At 35.1% G+C, this 19,615-nt stretch overlaps 2 protein-coding genes across 2 annotated transcripts; both read left to right on the forward strand.

Moving 5' to 3' along the window:
* The first annotated feature begins 4,440 nt into the window (after positions 1–4,440).
* On the forward strand, positions 4,441–6,710 carry LOC134228764 (uncharacterized). The gene is made up of 2 exons (XM_062710457.1): positions 4,441–4,532; positions 4,649–6,710. Exons 1-2 carry the CDS (start codon positions 4,523–4,525, stop codon positions 5,851–5,853), a joined length of 1,215 nt encoding a protein of 404 aa, XP_062566441.1. The 5' UTR covers positions 4,441–4,522; the 3' UTR covers positions 5,854–6,710.
* Positions 6,711–9,194: 2,484 nt separating this feature from the next.
* Positions 9,195–13,544, forward strand: LOC134228765 (adenosine deaminase 2-like). Its single transcript, XM_062710459.1, has 3 exons — positions 9,195–9,402; positions 11,175–11,352; positions 11,665–13,544. Exons 1-3 carry the CDS (start codon positions 9,241–9,243, stop codon positions 13,257–13,259), a joined length of 1,935 nt encoding a protein of 644 aa, XP_062566443.1. The 5' UTR covers positions 9,195–9,240; the 3' UTR covers positions 13,260–13,544.
* The last annotated feature ends 6,071 nt before the right edge of the window (positions 13,545–19,615 follow it).

A 19,615-nucleotide genomic window follows, 5' to 3' on the forward strand; every position in this document is an offset into this window, starting at 1 on the left:
ATTTTTGCTCACGTTTTAGCTAATCGTTTGCAAAAAATTGCTAGTAGAATAATTAGTAGTGAACAGAGTGCTTATATTAAAGGTAGATACATTGGGGAGAACGCAAGAATAATATTAGACATATTTGAATATTGTACAAATAATGATATTGATGGTATTTTGCTCTTTCTCGATTTTGAAAAAGCTTTTGATTCTGTTGAATATAATTTCATGTACAAAACTCTAGAAATATTTAATTTTGGAGAAAACTTTATCAAGATGATAAAGACATTATACTTCAAACCAACTTTCAAAGTTAAAAATAATGGCTGGATGTCAAAATCATGTGAAATGCAAAGAGGGATTAGACAAGGATGTCCTTTTTCAGCGCTTTTATTTATTTTTGTGCTAGAAATACTAGCAGTTCAGCTTAAAAATAATGAAGAAATAATCGGTCTATCGCCAGGTGATAATGAAAATTTAAAAATCGTTCAACATGCAGATGATTGCACTAATCTATTGAAAGACACTAATTCAATGAAAAAAGCTTTAGAAACAATACGTGAATTTAGCAAAGTCGCAGTTCCGAAATTGAATTTGGACAAAACAGAATGTTTATTAACAGGAAAATTTATTGAAAGGTATTTAAATGAAAATCATATTTTTGGTGTAAAAATTGCTAAAAGTCATGTAAAATCATTAGGTATATATCTCGGTCATGATAAGGACTTTTGTTATGATATGAACTGGACAAATAAATTGGAGAAACTTGAAAGAATACTAAGTGTTTGGAGAAGGCGAAACTTAACAATCTTCGGAAAATGTACTATAATTAATACACTAGCATTATCTAAATTGGTATATATTGCTTTTATTTTGTCAAATCCAAAAAAAGAATTCTTTAAAAAAGTATCAAAACTTGTATTTAATTTTATATGGAAGAAAAAAGATAGGATAAAAAGAAATACGCTAATTGGTAAAATTGACCAAGGGGGAATAGGTATTGTTGATATAGAGAGTAAATTTACTGCAGCAAAAGCCTCTTGGATAAAACGATTATTAGATAAAGAAAATATAATATGTAAGATGTTGAACAATATTCTTAATCTTAAAAACCTATCAGTTAATGACATTGTTAAAACGTGTATGTAACTTTGAAAATACTGCTTTTTTAAGATGATAAGAATACCACTTTTCTATGGTGAGGTCATTTCTGCTTTCAAAAAATGTAAAAAAGTTAAACAAATTTGTACTTTAAAGAGAGACCAATTTTTATCGGAATTCATTTGGAACAATAATTTGTTTCAGTATGATTCTAAACCTCTTTGTTTTGAAAACTGGATAAAAAGTAATATTCTATATATCAAAGATCTTTTTGATAATGATGGAAACTTTTTTAGCATTGAACACTTTTACAACATACTGCAAAAGAAAAACAATATTTTTTGTGAATATATCATGATAAAAAAAGTACTCAGAGAATTCAAAAACAATTTTGATTGTACATATGCCAAATTTGTTAATATTAAAAACGAAGTGTCATTTTTATTTAGAGATAATAGCGTAAGAACTCTAGAAAATCTTAAATGTAATTTTTATTATTCAATTTTGGTAAATATTAAATTTCAAAGATCAGTTTATGAAAATATGTGGCAAAAGACTTTCGATCTTAGTTACAAATATATCTGGAAAAATGTATATCTAGCTAAAATTAAATATATGTATGAAAAAAATGTAGCTGAATTCAATTATAAATTACTGAATTGCATATTGAATAATATTCTAAATGTAAGTAAATGGAACAAAGATGTAGAACCTTATTGTGAATATTGTATGGTTGTTGAAGACAATGAACATCTCTTGTACAAGTGTAAACTCTGTAAAAATATATGGAAAAAAACTAGATACGATCTCGTTGCGAGCAACGAGTGGGTCTTCCGTCCGATTCTGAAGTAAAAAACGAAAAATCTTGCAGAAAAAGTGATAAAAAAAAAATTGGACATTCGGGGGAGCGAACCCTGGTCGCCCGCGTGACAATCCGACGCGCTTACCATTCAGCCATTGAAAACACCGCTTCAAATTTTTAAATACGAAAATCTCGAGATTGCCTTTTTCGATTCTAAAACAAATTACATATTTCGCATTCACAAAAGAGTCACTTTTAAGATGTCTAATATCAAAGAAAAATATTGGAAAACAAAAAAGTTGAAAAATTGCGGTTTTTTAAATTCGCTTCCGGTATCGACCGGAAGCACTGACGAAAATTTGAAAGTATAGGTGCAAAACTACTACATGTCATCTATTAGTCCTGAAAATGACAACATTCTAGCTTTTGTCGTTTTTGAGTTTTTGTGTCGACAAAATGGTCACTAAAAATTCGATTAAAGGTCGATAACTTCCGACCGGAAGTGATTTTTCAAAAATTAAAAAAAATGGATCAAGTTTAGATCATGATACATCATCTCTGAAAATTTCAAAGAAATCCGTCCATGCATCTCTGAGTAATCGTCTGCACAAAATTTGGACGAAAAAAAATAATAATAATAATAGTGAAAAAGAAACAATAGAATAATAGAAGGGTCTTCCGTTGGAGACGAAAGACCCTAATTAGTTTATTTTTGGGTTTTGAAGTCACATGGAAAATACTTGTACTAGGTTTAATGATGCTGCCAGGTACAAGCCTTTTTGTCTATCATTCCATAGGTTGATACCACTGCATGCCTCGAAATGAGCTTTGTAAGCAATCCTGGACCCGGTACCATCAAATGTCGCAGGCTTCATCACAGTTTTACCAAATGTATTAGTACTAGGACAATAACCACTGTTTTCATTCACTGGTAACGCTGCACCTAATGGTGTACTTGGTACAGTTGGCATAGGTTCTCTGTCCTTTGCAAGACTCCATGTAACACTTGTGGGTGTTGACATAGAGCTTACACCTAACGTACTCCAGTGTACATGCGGCGTTGAAATTCGAGGTGTATATGCTGATTTACCCAGTGACACTCCTGTGTATGCCGACTTTGGTGTGGTATAAACATCGCCTCTTCCCCAAATATCTTTGTTTCTAGGAACATGGAAATCATAAGCTTGGGTCTTGTATTCCTCGTATCCACCCATAGCTCCTTTCACATTACTTGCTCTTGTGGTGGGGTTTATGTCAACTTTACCCATCAACTCATCTATACTGTCGTCAGCAATCTTTTGCCTCAAATCTACACCAGAATCAGTAACTAGAGAGGGCCTAGTAACATTATATGAGCTTGGCGTAGACTTTAACTTTTCTAACGTTTCTCTTAATTGTCGTCGTCTTACGTCAATTTCTTCAAGATCTGCCCACAGTTGTGATTCTTGTTCATTCTTCATGTTTAATTTCTATACACCAAGTAACCAAACAAAAATACTCGGTACTCAACTATATTAAATCTTACTGTACAGTAGTGCACGTACCTAACACAGTGCACACAGATCTCTGTACTTGGTATCTGAACCAAGTAACTGATCTGCGTTCACGAAAACCCGGTGACAGAACACAGTTCACACTGTTAAATAAACTTAAATCAACAGATTTTAGCAATTAAATGTACCCTGTATCCCTTTACCAGCTGCCACCAAAATGTAACGTGTAACCTTATTTAAGGGTCCGTTTTTAGGGATACAGGGTCTTAATATTACATAAATATATGTGAACTTTTCCTCTGGCTCTATCTGAGCCTACAATTAATACTGGGGATTAAAATTATTTACAATAATGATTATTTATTATTTTTGTGGGATACTTATCCTTGTTCTATACTTTTTTTTTAAACAGCGGGATCTACAAGCCGAGGTTCTTTGTTACCAAGTACTACCTGTATGACTGGGCTCCTTGCACCTGGTTCCGAAACCAAGTTCTTGTTGTAATGAGTACTCGGTACCTCAGGATTATTCAGGACTACTATACCTTGCACTTCACCACAATTCCTTGGCTTACCATTTACCGGCGCTCTGTACCCTAGCCTTAATTTTATTTCTTCTGTTCTAATATTACCTATTATCTTCTTTTCAACTTCCCACTTCTTCTACGGGTTTCAGAATGGTCGAGACTGCCTCTGCAGCCTTTTATACAGCCAAGGGCTATACCAACCAAACAGGGGTGAACAGGCTCTTGGACTATTCCACTAGTCCAGGTCACACCAACGTTTGAATGGTATAGGCCCATTGCCTTATTCATTACTCATTACAGTATGTTATAGGAGACTCTAAAATCTGACTTTTCTGTTTCATGATCCACGGACCACAGGCACCTGACGTTACTTATATTTCTTTCAATAGAAGGTAGGGGGTATATATTTTTTAATTAAAATAAAATAAATAACGTCAGATGCCTGGGACCTGGAAAACGTCAGATATTTCGGACTATCCCTTCCCCAAATTCGTCATTGCGTGATAAATCACATCGGGTTCGACCTGCATAAAATTATTAAGGAAATAGACGCTTCTTCAAAATTTGAAATACTCATACTGTTACATGGAATTTATAGAGTAGACCAAAGGATAATAAATGGCTTCAGGTAAATAATCTTCATAAGCATAAATAAATACGTAAATGTTAAAATCTCATACTTTTTATTTCTTATTCCTCACATTCACAGAAGTAAATATGGCTTTCATTTTATTACTCATTCAGGTGACGGAAACTGGAATTCGTTCATGTACAAATCAGACAGCGGAAGATACCGTCAAAAAAATTCTACTATATTCTACAATCACTGGCTACCTAATAACCAAGAAGATTTATTGCCAGAAAAACTGGATTTGGAAGACGAGAACCTGCCCGATATTTATGAAGAATTTGATACTTTAGTACACGCCACAACATTAGAAAATGCTAATGCGATTTTGAGGGATGGCTTCAAACCTAGACCAGTTGTCGACAACTCTGTTGTCAATGACACATATAGGTTGATGAACTGGTCTGGAGGGGAAATAATTCCCAGGCCACAGCACCCCGTACGAGATGTCAACATCCTATGGTATGGCCCATGCACATTTCAACAACTACAAGACCCTACCTATGCAATGAAGAGATATGGTAATGTGGTATTCAGTATGAACTCTTTGTTTGGATACGAGGGATTAATACGTAAAGGTTTGAATTTATACTTTATTGAAGTAATAGAGTATCTTACCAGTTCTGCCAGTAGGATCTTGGTTTCGCATCGAGATTATCCAACTTTAAGGAAGTTTGATCCGTACAAATTAGGAGGTCCACTGTATATAAAAGAGACACGTTCAGGACACAAGTTCTACTATACCTCTAGTCTTAAACGTTGTGATGGACAGATAGTCAAAAATGTTCTAGAAATCATGCAAGAAGAATTCAACAGATCGGGTTATTTTAAGATTGATGAGCTGCGGTTGAATAACCACTTTGTCAGTTTTTGCTACTGCAAGGAGGCTAAGAAAGATGTCTCAGATCTTGTTGTACCTTTTGATCCTGCAGAGGTCAAAACAGAGGATGGGATTATGCCACATTTGCTGCCAAATATATTAAAACTTGCCATCACTCTAGCCACAAGCAGAAATTCAAACAAAATCCTGCTACTAACACAGTTTCCTGGTGAACAAACAAGGGATAAAAAACTTCGAGAGGAGCTGGAAAGAGTACATCAAGAGGCAAGCAGAAAATACAGAGAGGTTGTAAAGGAGGGGTTAAATACAGCATCTCTCATTGATATGGCAGTCCAAGGCATCACGTGCATGAGTAAACAAGACATTGTACAGTCCTATTTACATATGTTGATGCTCATTCCAGAGTCACATCACTCAGAGCTAACAGAATCGTTATGGAAAAAGATATCAAGCGTATTGATGGACCCAATAACGGAGTAAATGCTGCTAGATTACGAGATTCCGCATGTGTTGTACAGTAAAACAGGAAGACATTTCCTTTGTTGAGTTTCAACATGATTATTGACTGTTTAGGAAATAACTCCCAAAGACAGTGGACTTAAGTAAATGTCTAGAAGGTACAAGATATTAAGAACAGAGTTAAATACTAATACTAGCATTAAATGCACCCCCACTTTGTTCAGATCTAGAAAATGTAATTGATTTCAAAATATTTATAATTTTATCAATTTATCATACATGCACAGGCAATCTTTCATGTTTTTGAATATATTTACCAGTAATTAAATTAAATGTTTTTCATTGTGTTTTATAAATATGTCAGTAAAATAAATCATTTACTTACTTACTCTTAGGAAACATGTTGTTACTGGTACATAAACTATATTTTGTCCCACAGGTTTAGGGACATTGTGTTTCCTCAGTTTCCCTATAAGAAATTATTGTTACATGTTTAATTTCAGAGGTTGAAAAATTTAAGGAGCTTTGTTCCATTTTGTGATGCCTGGTAATGCTGTAAACCTTTTCTGCATCAAATTTGATTTAATAGGTCTGTTATTGTATTCATTATTATTTATTCATTATTCAAATGTTTGATGCATCAAATTTGAGGAAGTACCAGTAAAGACTACATTTTTGTTAATTTTTTTCTTTTTAAAATACATGGATTTTTTTTAATTTGATATCCGTTCAAAACTCTTGGTAATAAATGCTGAATTTTTGGGGTCAAAGAACACCTGGTTTATTATTTTGTAAATTAAAAATAACTCGGAAAATTATTATAAGTGGCAAAAAGTGCAGGGTAATGTTCTATGAGAGCTCTCTTTTGGTAACTTTGTATAGTATATGTAAACTTTGCAACGTCTGTATATTCGTTGTCTTGATACGAAAACGTGCTACAAAATAAAAAATTAAAATAACAAAAACACTATAGCTAGATACATTAAATTTTATGAATCGATCTAATTTACTATGCCGTAACACTTACAATTTTACCTTATTATACAGTGTTATACCCCCGCTTGAAAAGTGGGAGGGTATATAGTAATCGGTATTTCCGTCCGTCCGTCCGTCTGTCTGTTACGCTTTGGGGTACCCATCTCTTATCCACAACTCCTCTTATACCACTGAATGAAATTTGATGAAACTTTCACAGAATCCATATTACATATTACCAATGTGCACCTCCTATTTTACGTTTTGATCCCGCACATATTTTGGGTTTCCTGGCCACAGGAAAACATGGACTTTGCCATTTTAACAATATGGGAGGTGGGGGTATCATTTAGTGAGCCCGTTGCTCACAGTAACTCTAGTTTTATTAGTTTTCTAATATTTTATCATAATTCAACAGGGAGTGCTAAACATTCAGTTGATAAAATGATTCCGGAAAGGGAGGGGGTGTACTTCTATTTAGAATACTAGCAATGTATTTTGAAATCAGCTATTCACGAAATTTTAAAGTCGTAATAGAGATGGGATTCAATCGCTTTTTAACATTTCGGTATTTCGTCAACAAAAAATGTATCGAGAACTTGAGGGATGAGAAGAAAAGACGTCCAATGTTATAAAACGAAACGTCAAAAGTGCCGGTTGATCATATAATGGCTTCTGTATTTTGGAAACACATTATCAACGCATCGAGCCAATTTTTTCAACTCTTCATCAATGTTGTGTTAATTTGTAAGCACATTCTATTTTTGCCTGACGTCACGGCGTCAGGCTGTACAAGGATCAATATTTCCGAGGTGCGAAGCTAAGAGGTCACAGTTAGCCAGCAAAATTTTGTGCATGCTGATTATAATTGGAATTTGTTACCTGCGTTTCAACAAAACATTTAGCAGAAAAAATAATCATCTTACTGATACAATATATTGATGTGTTTAATTCCTTTAGTTTTTTTGCATGCAGCTGTTTATTTCTTGTGATTTCATATACGGACATGTCCGTTTGACCTTTTTTCTGCGTTTCTGTACTATTGGATTAGTCCATTTGTCTTCTAGGTAAGGGGTGTCGCAATCATTTTGCGCCAAATGTCACGTGTATATCTTCGCGCCCTTTTCCTGGGTGATTCTACTGAATGGAAATGAAAACATCAAGTCTGTTCTTTTTATCGGACTTTCGAACTTAGGAAAAACAACATATAAGATATTGTGAAAGAAGTTAGAAGTTACTTCATTTAAAGTAAATAAAAGGAAACGGAAAAAAACTTCTTAAGAGGAAAACTGGCCAACTATACATAATATTTCTGATCATATCTCGTCCGGACCCGCCCCCCCCCCCCCCACCCGTTTTCAGAGATAAAATTCTCCCTCCTATGAAACAGAGAAAATAGACATAGGAAAAGTGTTCCTCCTATTCTAGGATTGAGGAATATAAGGAATCACCGTCAAGTTTGTTGGGTCATTTATGCATAACGGGCTGTTTCCAGCAATTGTTGATACTCTAGCATACCCAACAATCTAACATATTCTGCATGTTAATCATAACGTTTCATTTATTTCTTGTAGTTATCATACTTTCAGCTGTCTTCCTGATAGTCTTTGCAGTTGAATCTAACTTTAAAGTTTAATTTTAAAAGAAATATATAACCTTTACATAGCCACGGCTTTCCAGCATAAATTAATTACATTAGTTCATTTCTTTTATTTACTACATCTTCTAAAACCATTTATAGAGTCGCGGAATGAGGAGTTGGTCTTTACGTTGCGGGTTCGAATCTACTGTGGGACGTGGAGATCGGTCCTTAGGATGAGACCGTTTAAAACCAAGTCCCGAGTCGCAGTAGGTGTCAGCACGAAAAAGATACATGTAACTGCCCATTCGTCCTGAGTCTCAAGTATTTGTATCCCTCCACAGGCAAGTGGTGGCGTCCTTATACAACAAACGAAAAACAACAAAATAGACCATTTTTTAGCACATACAAAATGTACATTTTATATAAAATCTCACTGTTAACTTAAAATTAATGCATGATGTTTTGTTCCACGTCTTCATAATTTACTCTAGTGAAATACATGTATTTACCCCTCCCCCAATGTAAACGTTTATATAAATAACTTATCATGCTATGGGTTCTATAGATATTGATTGCATTAGTCAGGCAAGCTTTTTTGAAAAGGTATTACTTGTAATAGTATTATTTTCATAGCATCATGATGCAGCCCACGAAGTTTTTTTTTTTTATAAACCCTCGTTTACATTCTGATATAAGTAAGGTATGTGACGATTCTGGATCTCTAAGCATAAAACTGTCGTTATCTAAGAAAACGTTACCACCGTGCACAACTCTGGTATCTATTCCTGCATGAAAGACAGTGACCCCGGACCCCTAAAACAGATTGATTTAAGAACATGCCATCCTAGAACATGGCAGTACTAGGGTGTCTACAACTTCTCCTTCTGTTGATAGTATCTGGGTCCGTGGCCGGGGACCCTTTTGGGGACTTTGAGTACAAATACGCCGTCAAACGAGAGAGTCTCCATCAACAGGAACGCGTGTTTGCGGGGTACGAGTCTAATTACACCGAAGTAAGTTATTTTCTTTCCTTTATCCCGGCCTCTAATGATGGTTCAAAATTAAAATTAGGGGGCCCAAGGGCCTAGAATCATTCTTCTGATAAATTTTGCAACCCTTCCACTTCTGTTCTAGAGCCTTGAATTCCAAAAGTAGGTGACCACGACCTACCTTTGGTAAACACACTCTGAGAACCAAAGATGCACAAACTACAAAGTTTGATGATTACAACCAATTATTATCTTAAATATTCAGATACAGTATAGCTATGAATCCAAAAGAAGCACACAGTGACCTAATTTTTGGATGAAAAAATACAAGGGTGCAAGTATGTCAACTAAAGGTTTGGGGACTCTAAGTATTTTAGTATTCCAGTGCAATATTGATATTCATATAATCAAAATTTTAAAGAAACTCTATCTACAGTGTATCTGAGTAAAATAGCACTAAAATGCGTGTATCTGAGTAACATGATAGCAATGAAATGTATCTGAGTAACATAGCACTGAAATGTATCTGAGTAACATAGCACTGAAGTGTATCTGAGCAACATAGTACTAAAGTGTATCTGAGCAACATAACGCTGTAGCGTATCTGAGCAACAAAGCAGTGAAGTGTATCCGAGCAACATATAACTTAAATGTATCTGAGCAACATAGCACTGAAGTGTATGTGAGCATCAAAACAGTTGAGTGTATGTGAGCAACAAAGCACTAAATTTTATCTGAGCAACAAAGTACTAAAGTGTATATGAGTAACATAGCATTGAAATGTATCTTATCAACATAGCAGTGAAATGTATCTGAGCAATATCACTGAAGTGTATCTGAGTAACATAGCATTAAAGTGTATCTGAGCAACATAGCACTGAAGTGTAGCTGAGCAACATAGCACTGAAGTGTGACTGAGCAACATAGCACTGAAGTGTGTCTGAGCAACATAGCACTGAAGTGTGACTGAGCAACATAGCACTGAAGTGTATCTGAGTAAGATAGCACTGAAGTGTATCTGAGCAACATAGCACTGAAGTGTATCTGAGCAACAGAGCACTGAATTGTGTCTGAGCAACATAGCACTAAAGTGTATCTTTGCAACATAGCACTGAAGTGTGTCTGAGCAACATAGCACTGAAGTGTGTCAGCAACATGCATGTTTCACTGAAGTGTCTGTCTACTGGATCTCCCAGAAAATGTCGAGCAACACCCATTTGATTTTGAGCTATTTGGAATCAAAACATATCTTTTCGTACTGGGTATACATTATCAAAAATAAAGTAAAAGAACGCATTGACAAATAATTTAACAATGAGGTCAAATTATCCTATATTTTCATGAACAGCTGGGAGGGTAAAGGTAGTGTTCTTTAACAATTAATTATCGTTTGTGGCTTAACAAAGAAAACAAACACTTTTCCCAGAAAATTTGATTTCTACAAATGCTTTGGTCTTTGAGATAGCTTTGGTCTTTGAGATGTGAAATTGATGTGCTTTGAGTTTAAATAAAAATATGCTTACAAAAAAAAAACTTAACGAACACAGCTATCTGGACTTGTTAGCTATAATGTAATGAACAAACAAGAATGAATAAAAGGCCACTTATACTGTTTAGAAAAAAAAATGAATATTCAACTTTAGCTTTAGGTGTGAAGACTGAAACAAAATTATTAGCATACCCATTTTGCTATGGCTTCTTTCAAACAAATTTTATTAATTTTAACTTATAAAACACCTACTCCACGGTAACTACATGTACGTGTTTTTACAATTCTTTCCCTTTCTTTATACAAGAATGAACAGATTGCACAGAACTACTTAGAGTACTTGAAGTGGGTGGAATTTGTAAAAACCAAGGACAACTTCCCACCATCTCGTCCAATGAAGAACAACCTTGCTGATGTCAAAGCTTCGAGCATCTATCGCCTCCTGAAAAAGTTTCCTAAAGGCGGAAATATGCACCTACATCACAGTAAGTAAAAATCTAAATTGTTCCGATTTTGGTTTGAGCATTTCCAATTGTCCTAAGTCAATGTCATCTTCTTTTTAAGAGTTTGAAAAATATAATTTGAACTGCTTTATGTTATTTGGAGGAATTAATTACCAATTGTCTATCCATCTTAAATCAACTGACTGTTACTGACAAAAGTGATGATCATTATACAGAGCATTTATGTGTAATCAATATTGTAAAAGTATCAGATTGTAAATGGTAAGAATTTATAACAAGAAATCGTACATAACATCGGGTTCAGATAAACTATTTTTGAATCCACTTTTACAGACCACGTTGTCAGCAAAGCAACCATCTTGGACATCATATATGCAAATCCGTTCCTGCTCGACAATTTCTATGTTAAGGAATCTTCAGAACCCAACAAATGGCGGTTCGACTTCTACCTTAATCCACCCAGTGGATGGATGAAAGTGAAGGACAATGTAAAGTACACGAAAGATTCCATGGTTAAACATTCCACGTTTCTGGGAATTATTAACGATGCATCCATTAATTTGCCGACTGATAGCAGTTTGAGATGGAAGCAAATTTCGCCCTTGTTCAGTACCATTGGATCACACATTGTAAACCAGGTAAACATGTCAAGGTTACACATGGAAGCAATGCTTCAGGCTGCCATGGACGAAAATGTACAATATCTGGAAACCAAAGTCTCCGCCTACAATAAGCTGTATTTTCTAGACTCTGATCCTGCTTATGAAAGTAAACATGGGAAACATTATGTGGACAATGATTATGGAGAAGAGGAACTTCACATTGCAGAGGAAGTTTTAAATCAATTTCGTCAGAAGAATCCTTCTTTTATTGGATACAAACGAATCGTTAATTCGTACAGAAGATCCGATCCTGCAACGCTCAAGTCAGACGCAGAGAAAGCTCTTATGCTTCATAAGAAGTATCCTCATCTTGTAGCGGGATTTGACATGGTGGCAGAGGAAGACCTCGGTTATTCCCTACTGTTTTATCTCAGAGACTTCGTGGAATTGGAAGTAAGAAATGAATCTTTACCATACTTCTTCCATACCGCGGAAACAAACTGGCCTGCAGAATATCTGACTTCTACTCACGTAACCGATCCAGTCGCTACGATTGAAAATACATACGACGCCATTCTGTTAGGAGCCAAAAGAGTAGGTCATGGCATAGGTTTTTTGACACATCCATATCTAATGGAGCTTTTAAAACAGAAGAAGATTGCAGTGGAGGCAAATCCAGCTAGCAACAAGTTGCTGGGTTACGTTCCCGATCAGCGCCACCATCCAGCTATATCTTACATTCGGTATGGAATACCTGTGGTTTTGGGAGCGGACGACCCATCTACGTTTGGATATGATGACTTCACTGTTGACTGGTATGAGGCGGTAATGGGGTGGGATCTTACTCTTGCTGATATGCGCCATTTGGCAATTAATTCACTACAGTACAGTTCTCTTCTTGATTCAGAGAAACCAGCAGCCATCACAAAATGGCAGAATTCCTATAACCTTTTCATAACGAACACGAAACAGGAAGCATGTAAATTAACCTTCAATGACACAACACCAACAATTTCTTCCATTTTCCCTCATGAAGGCCCAGTACATGGTGGTAGTATCGTCAAAGTTTTTGGACGACATTTTTCTAGAGCGATATGCAAAACAATCTACTGTCGATTTGGAAGCGCGACTACAAAAGGGACCTTAGTCTATGATCACATGATCAACTGCCCCTCCCCAGTGAGAGCTTCCCACGGCTCTCATCTTGATCCATTGCATGTTCAATTCAGTGTATCTCTGGACAATGGCGCTAACTTTATCAATACGCACAAAAAATTTTCCTTCATGCATCAACCAAATGGGATCCCAAACATCCCTGTTGGCTAACATATTCCTCTAGGGGTTCTCTTGTTTGTATCGGAATATTTAATATTGAGTGACAGACCAATTCTCAGGTAAGCTTGGGCTTTCAGTCAGGCGTGGCATTCTCGACGTTACATAATAAGCATATGAAATTTACACAGCTTTCACTCACTGTTGAAATATACATGGGATAAAAATTCGGGCAAATGTCAACTTGAGTATCGAATAATCAATAACATTTTCTCGTTCGGCAAAGAGGTGGGGCTTAAGTCGTCACATCGTTGTCAACAATTTTAAAGTTCCGAATTGCTCAACCAATGAGATCTGTTCGCCATTTGACAGACGCTAATTACGTAGCGCAACGCCTTATATTACTGAAAATCCTAACTTACCCGAGAATTGTTCTAAATGATTCATTTGAACTCTGTAAATTTACAATTTTAAAATGGCTTTCACGAGGGTATCGCAAGGGTACCAGGTTATTTTTGCACGACTCCATTTTTAACAAATTGAGCTCATATAATTTTTTTTTCTATTTCTGTATTACTACACTATTTATGGGATTTCTCTGTTATACGTGTTTAAAACTACCAAATTCAATTTAAACTTATAAAACCAGGGGGAAAAAATTCACTATATTTTAATTAATTTGTTGATGTATTTGAAGAATTCAAGGCTGTATGTGGCCTACACTTAAATTAACAGCTTTTCGAAGCTCACATTTAATATTGAAGTTATTTTAGATGATTATTAATTACGTCAAATACCGTCTAAACTCTTTGACATATGCATGCATTTAATATATTTTGAAGAAAATGAATAGTAGAACCATTGCCAAGTTAGTTTGGACATTCAGTAAGACGTGGCATTCTCGACGTTACATAATTAGCGTCTGAAATTTACACAGCTTTCCTTCACCGTTGAAATATAGATTGGATAGAAATTCGGTTAAAAGTTCCTGATGTTATTAATTTCTTAACCAATGATAATCTATTCGCCATATGACAGACGCTAATTACGTAGCGCCGGGAATGCCACGCCTTACTGAAAGTCCAAACTAACCTGGAAATGGTTCTAAAACCTGGAAATGGTTCTAAAATAAAAATTGCACACTGGTTAATTGATGTTAATATTAAAGTGAATGTAAGCTTTATTAAAAGTATGAAACATTACTTTAAACATATTTTATTGAATAATTCAATAAGGATTGGGCAACAGGCAAGGCCTATGTACACCCTCTCCGTCAGTATGAAACATTGAATTGTATTTGAATATAAAACCTTTATGGGTATTTTAGGGATAAAAATTTTCCGTACGAAAAACTCGGTCAGGACAGTGATTTCTTGTTATCAAATTTGACAATCATGAATGTATAGGTATTGCCTACTGCTCAGGGACCACTTAATGGAGGTAAATAGAGGGGATACTCATGAGATTTGACTGGCGCTCATTGATCTTTTTTTTGTCCTTGACCTTCCCTTTGAGTTTGACCTCACTTTTCTTAATTTTGTGTTTAGCTCAATTTAAAAAAAAACAACTAATATACTAGTATATATAAATATTTTTATCATACTTGGTATGAACAACTGATGAAGATACAGTGATTCTGATTAGAACTATTCAACTTCATCAACATTTTTACCTTAAGAGATGCCCTTTGATTTCGGTTTAGACTTCTGTAAAATCACATATTTCCGTGGGGGAAAATTTCTGAAATTTGAGAAAAAAAATATTGGGTTTGTGGGGATTTGATTTCTTCGTTGGAAAATGTTTAATAGTGATGCATATGGAATTTTACATTTTGTGGTGGTCATAAATTCGTGAGTCACTAGTATTCATGATATTTTAATCAAACTTCACGAATTCATAAATATTTAAACTTTCTTCATTAACTGCCATATGAGGCTTCGGTTGTTCACAGACACATCTTGTCTGAAAGAGAAATTCACTTAACTGCAAACAAGTTGAGGAACGCGCGTCAGTGTATAAATGGCAGTGTTCTGTTTTTAGCAAAATATTATCAAAAAGATACATGTGGAAGGTTAAAATATTGAAAGTTTCATCAAATTTCCTGTAAAGAGAGTAAATTACCCCAAAGCGTAACAGACGGACGGACGGACGGACGTACAGACGGACGGAATTAACGATTACTATATACCCTCCCGCTTTTCAAAAAAAGACTAGACAGTCCTGATTTTATCGGTGACCCTCGCTTCATAAGCAATAACATTCTACCAAACATCATCTTAATAATGTCAAAGTGTTTACGATTATGTAGGGCAATGATATATCGACATGTCAGCAAGAGTTGTTTGTTAAGTTTTTCAGCTCAGAAGAACTACTGCAAAGCCTGTGTTGTGCAATAAGGGTATTCTTTTAAAACGAGAATTACATTTGTATCTCAAGAACCCATAGACTATGAAATCAAGTTTGTAAGTTAACAGAGCATCCCTATAGGTTAAGGTATTTCGTATCATTGTTTGTTAAAGGGGCATGGATACAGTTTCAACTAATTTTTTTTTTACCAATTTTAAAGTTTACAATTCCTAATTTAGGCAATGATCAGCAGAAATTTGAGCATCATTTGAAATATCATATAACAAAACGAGATTCAGCAAATCATACGAAACTGTCTAATCGTACTTAGAATTAGATTCCTTACTGAAAAAATCTGCTACAAACAAACACACGTATATCTGTATATCTTACCCATGTAAACTAGAGGTACTGTGAGAAACGAGCTTACTAAATGATACCCCCGTCTCCCAGATGAATATAATGGCAGTGTCCATGTTTTGCTATGGGAAACGTAAAATATGTGTCGAATAAATAAGCAAAATAGGAGGTGCACAATGGCAATATGTAATAAAGATTCTGTGAAAGTTTCATTAAATTTCATTCAGTGGTTTGAGAGGAGTTTCGGATAAGGGATGGGTACCCCAAAGCGTAATAGACGGACGGACGGACGGACATATCGATTACTAAATACCCTCCCACTTTTTAAGCGGGGGGCATAATAAGTTGGAAAGACTTCAGCTGCAATTGCGTCCATATCCCTTTAAAGGATGACTGCGGTGTTATGGGTCGTTTTCGGTCGCTTCTGTTGCTTTTAATTCTGCAACTAATTTCATTTTTGTATACTTACTACAGAAGTCTGTCAATTTGGCACCAAATTCAAATTTAAACTGGACGTACTGTGAGCAATGAGCTCACTAAATGATACCCCCCGCCTCCCATATGAATATACATGTAATGGCAGTGTCTATGTTTTGTTGTGGGAAACCCAAAATATGTGTCGGATCAAAAAGTAAAGTAGGAGATGCACAATGGCAATATGTAATAAAGATTCTGTGAAAGTTTCATTAAATTTCATTCAGTGGTATGAGAGGAGTTGCGGATAAGAGATGGGTACCCCAAAGCGTAAAAGTAACCTGAGGAAAGATACCACGTGGTCAATATAACTTTGCATACAAGTAGACTTTTACTAAGGTACCTAATTTAGTGCATCATTTTTTTTATTTCGATGAACAGTGTTGCTATGGTTACTAAAAATAGAAATTTCTGTGAAATTCTTTTAAAACGCTACTCCTCCTACAGTTTTGATATGATTTCACTATAACTTGGCACACAAGTAGGCTACAGTAAGATACATAATTCTTATTATTGCTGCCTGTTGCAAAGTTTCAAATCCAAGTCTTACTTACTTATAGACCAGTAGAGCTACAGTCTCATCAGAGACGTCTGGTTTTCTCTTTTCTGTACCATAGTTAGGTGTGATTTCTTTTGTTAAAAGTGTGGGTTTTCTGTACATAACCCACACTTTTTATAACTCCGCCCATCGAGTCAGGACAAAAGAACTATTTATAAAACGATCATGCACGGTTTTTAAATGAAACAATCACACGGGCTTGTTATACCGAATTTAGGAGAGTATTTAAGGAGTAAAAATTTTCAATTGTATACAGCATTTTATAATAAATAACAGTTAAAAACGACCATTAATACTTTACATAATGTAGTTAAAAGTGAAGAAAAAACTTCAGAAATCGCTTGATTTTTTAAAACATTTTTTTAATAGTGTAATGACCAGGGTGACGTTAGCTAAGTAGATTCTAATATATCGTTCTTTTGATAACCAACAAAGGTAACACGGTACATACTTGACGTGAAAGCAAGTGTACACTACTGTACTTAAATAACATTTTCGATTGCGGATCTAGCCGATCAAAGATCTAATTTTCATTAAAATGAAATATACATAACCCCTAACAAACATTTCAATCAACGTACAACTGTGCACGGCAAAGTTTGTATCACGTTTACAAAAATTTAAGCTAAACCAAGTTCATAATAAATTTAAATTACTAGCATGTAATTTTGAGTTTTTGACTATTGAAATTTACGAGAAAAAAATCATATCGTATTAACATCTATCATTGAAACTAAACTCATTATTTTTTCAATTACATTAATCAAACTTTTTAAACGGGCCTAGATATGTTTATTTTTTATGTCGCTTGCGTGGCCAAGTGTTTAAAGCACTTGCCCTAGAGCCATGAAATAAGGAGTTGAATCCCACTGTGGGACGTGGAGACCTATAAAGTATAAAAAGAGGTACCGTGTCGCAGAAAGTGTTGACAGGAAAATCCCTCACTGTTTAATGACCCTGAGTGCCGCGTATAGGGCAAAATTTGTAGCAAAATTTGCAAAGTATTGTATACAAATCACTTACCCTATATTCGATGGACGTGGTCAGAAGGACACGAAGAAGCGTAAAATCATATAAAATCCAAATGCATCTTTGAAACAAAACACTTAATGTTTCAATCACACGAACCAGTCCGACCGATTCCTAAGCTGACTTACATATGAATAATTTTTGAAAACTATGGTACAAGTCATTAAAACCCCATATCACACTGTTGATTATGTGTAGATACCCAATGGGCGTGGTCATAATGACAAGTCGGGAGCTACGCTCCCTCGTGTCATTTTGACCACGCCCATTGGGTATCTACACATAACCAACAGTATGATATGGGGTAACTACTACTTAAACCATGAGCGCATGTTTGTCTATTGATTTCCTTTTAACACAACATTACTTAGGCACATATACAACTACTGTTAAAAGGAGAACAAGAGAAAAAACATGCACTGACTATGTATAAAGTAAGTAAAAAAGTGGACGTCCTCATAATCGTACGGAGATTGAAGAAATTGCATTGTGATCTCAAACAGATTCGTACTTCGTAAATATATACATTCTATTATTTATAGTAATTACATCAAGTTGTAGGTTAGATGTTGATCATTCCGGCAATTAAAAAAATGTTTGTTTTGAAAGTTTATTTTGCCGTAAAGTTCGCACGTCCTTAAGTGTATTCATCTTTTACAGCTAAGAGGATCTAAAGCCAGGCCTGCGTTGTTCAATTTGGGTAAATATTTAGTGTGGGTTATACCAGTATCTCAAAAACCCCTGCTGGACTAAAATTAAGTTTGTCGCAGAGCACTTTTGTGTTCATAAGGGATTCCATTCAAGCTAAAAATAGGCATTTGACCCTTAAACTAAAGCAGATAATGAGGAAAATGAAAAATAAACAGTGGTTGCAAAGAAAATCTCAAGAAGAGCCGAGCATATGAAGACCAAAGAATCGGGGGGGGGGGGGGGGTAAGACGAGCCAAGTGCCCAAGCCCGTTTTGCAGTTATGCAAGAACGTTTTTTGGAAAGATCTCAATTGTTATTATGTACCTCAGCATTCTTACAATGTTTACAGATAATTATATTCTAAACAAGCAAAACAGTTTACTTTCATTTTCTGTCACAGAGTGTCTAACATGAGTAGATTAGATAATCTTATTGACCTTTGGACACAAGATGGTAAGACGAGCTAAGTGCCCAAGCCCGTTTTGCAGTTATGCAAGAACGTTTTTTGGAAAGATCTCAATTGTTATTATGTACCTCAGCATTCTTACAATGTTTACAGATAATTATATTCTAAACAAGCAAAACAGTTTACTTTCATTTTCTGTCACAGAGTGTCTAACATGAGTAGATTAGATAATCTTATTGACCTTTGGTTCCTGTGTAAATTAATTTTTGATTAATACTTTGTGTAATTGTTATAAAGGAGAGGACGTTCTAAGTTTTAAGACCTTGTGTCCAATCCTTTTGTTGTAACATCTAAACAATCAAATTTGTTCAAATCAACAAGTACATGGATTGTGGAGAGGTTTAAATTGTATATAATGATAGTGGTGATGATACTCTAGATTAAAATCTTCGGCAAAGGGAATGAATCAGGGTCACTTAAATTAAACATCGAATGATTTTGAGGAGTAGAATTATTTAAACTACTAGTATATCAGATATATCAGAT

The sequence above is a fragment of the Saccostrea cucullata genome, unplaced genomic scaffold, assembly GCF_032062105.1.
Source record: "Saccostrea cucullata isolate Sc308-1 unplaced genomic scaffold, CSIRO_AGI_Scuc_v1 ctg155, whole genome shotgun sequence".
In the NCBI taxonomy this organism is placed as follows: domain Eukaryota; kingdom Metazoa; phylum Mollusca; class Bivalvia; order Ostreida; family Ostreidae; genus Saccostrea; species Saccostrea cuccullata.

What these genes read in the sequence shown, in the direction of transcription:
- LOC134228765 (XM_062710459.1), top strand. Translation starts at nt 9,241, where the DNA reads ATGGCAGTACTAGGGTGTCTACAACTTCTCCTTCTGTTGATAGTATCT. An exon ending in ACGAGTCTAATTACACCGAA is followed by an intron (nt 9,403 to 11,174) that starts GTAAGTTATTTT and finishes TCTTTATACAAG; the next exon opens with AATGAACAGATTGCACAGAA. An exon ending in AAATATGCACCTACATCACA is followed by an intron (nt 11,353 to 11,664) that starts GTAAGTAAAAAT and finishes CCACTTTTACAG; the next exon opens with ACCACGTTGTCAGCAAAGCA.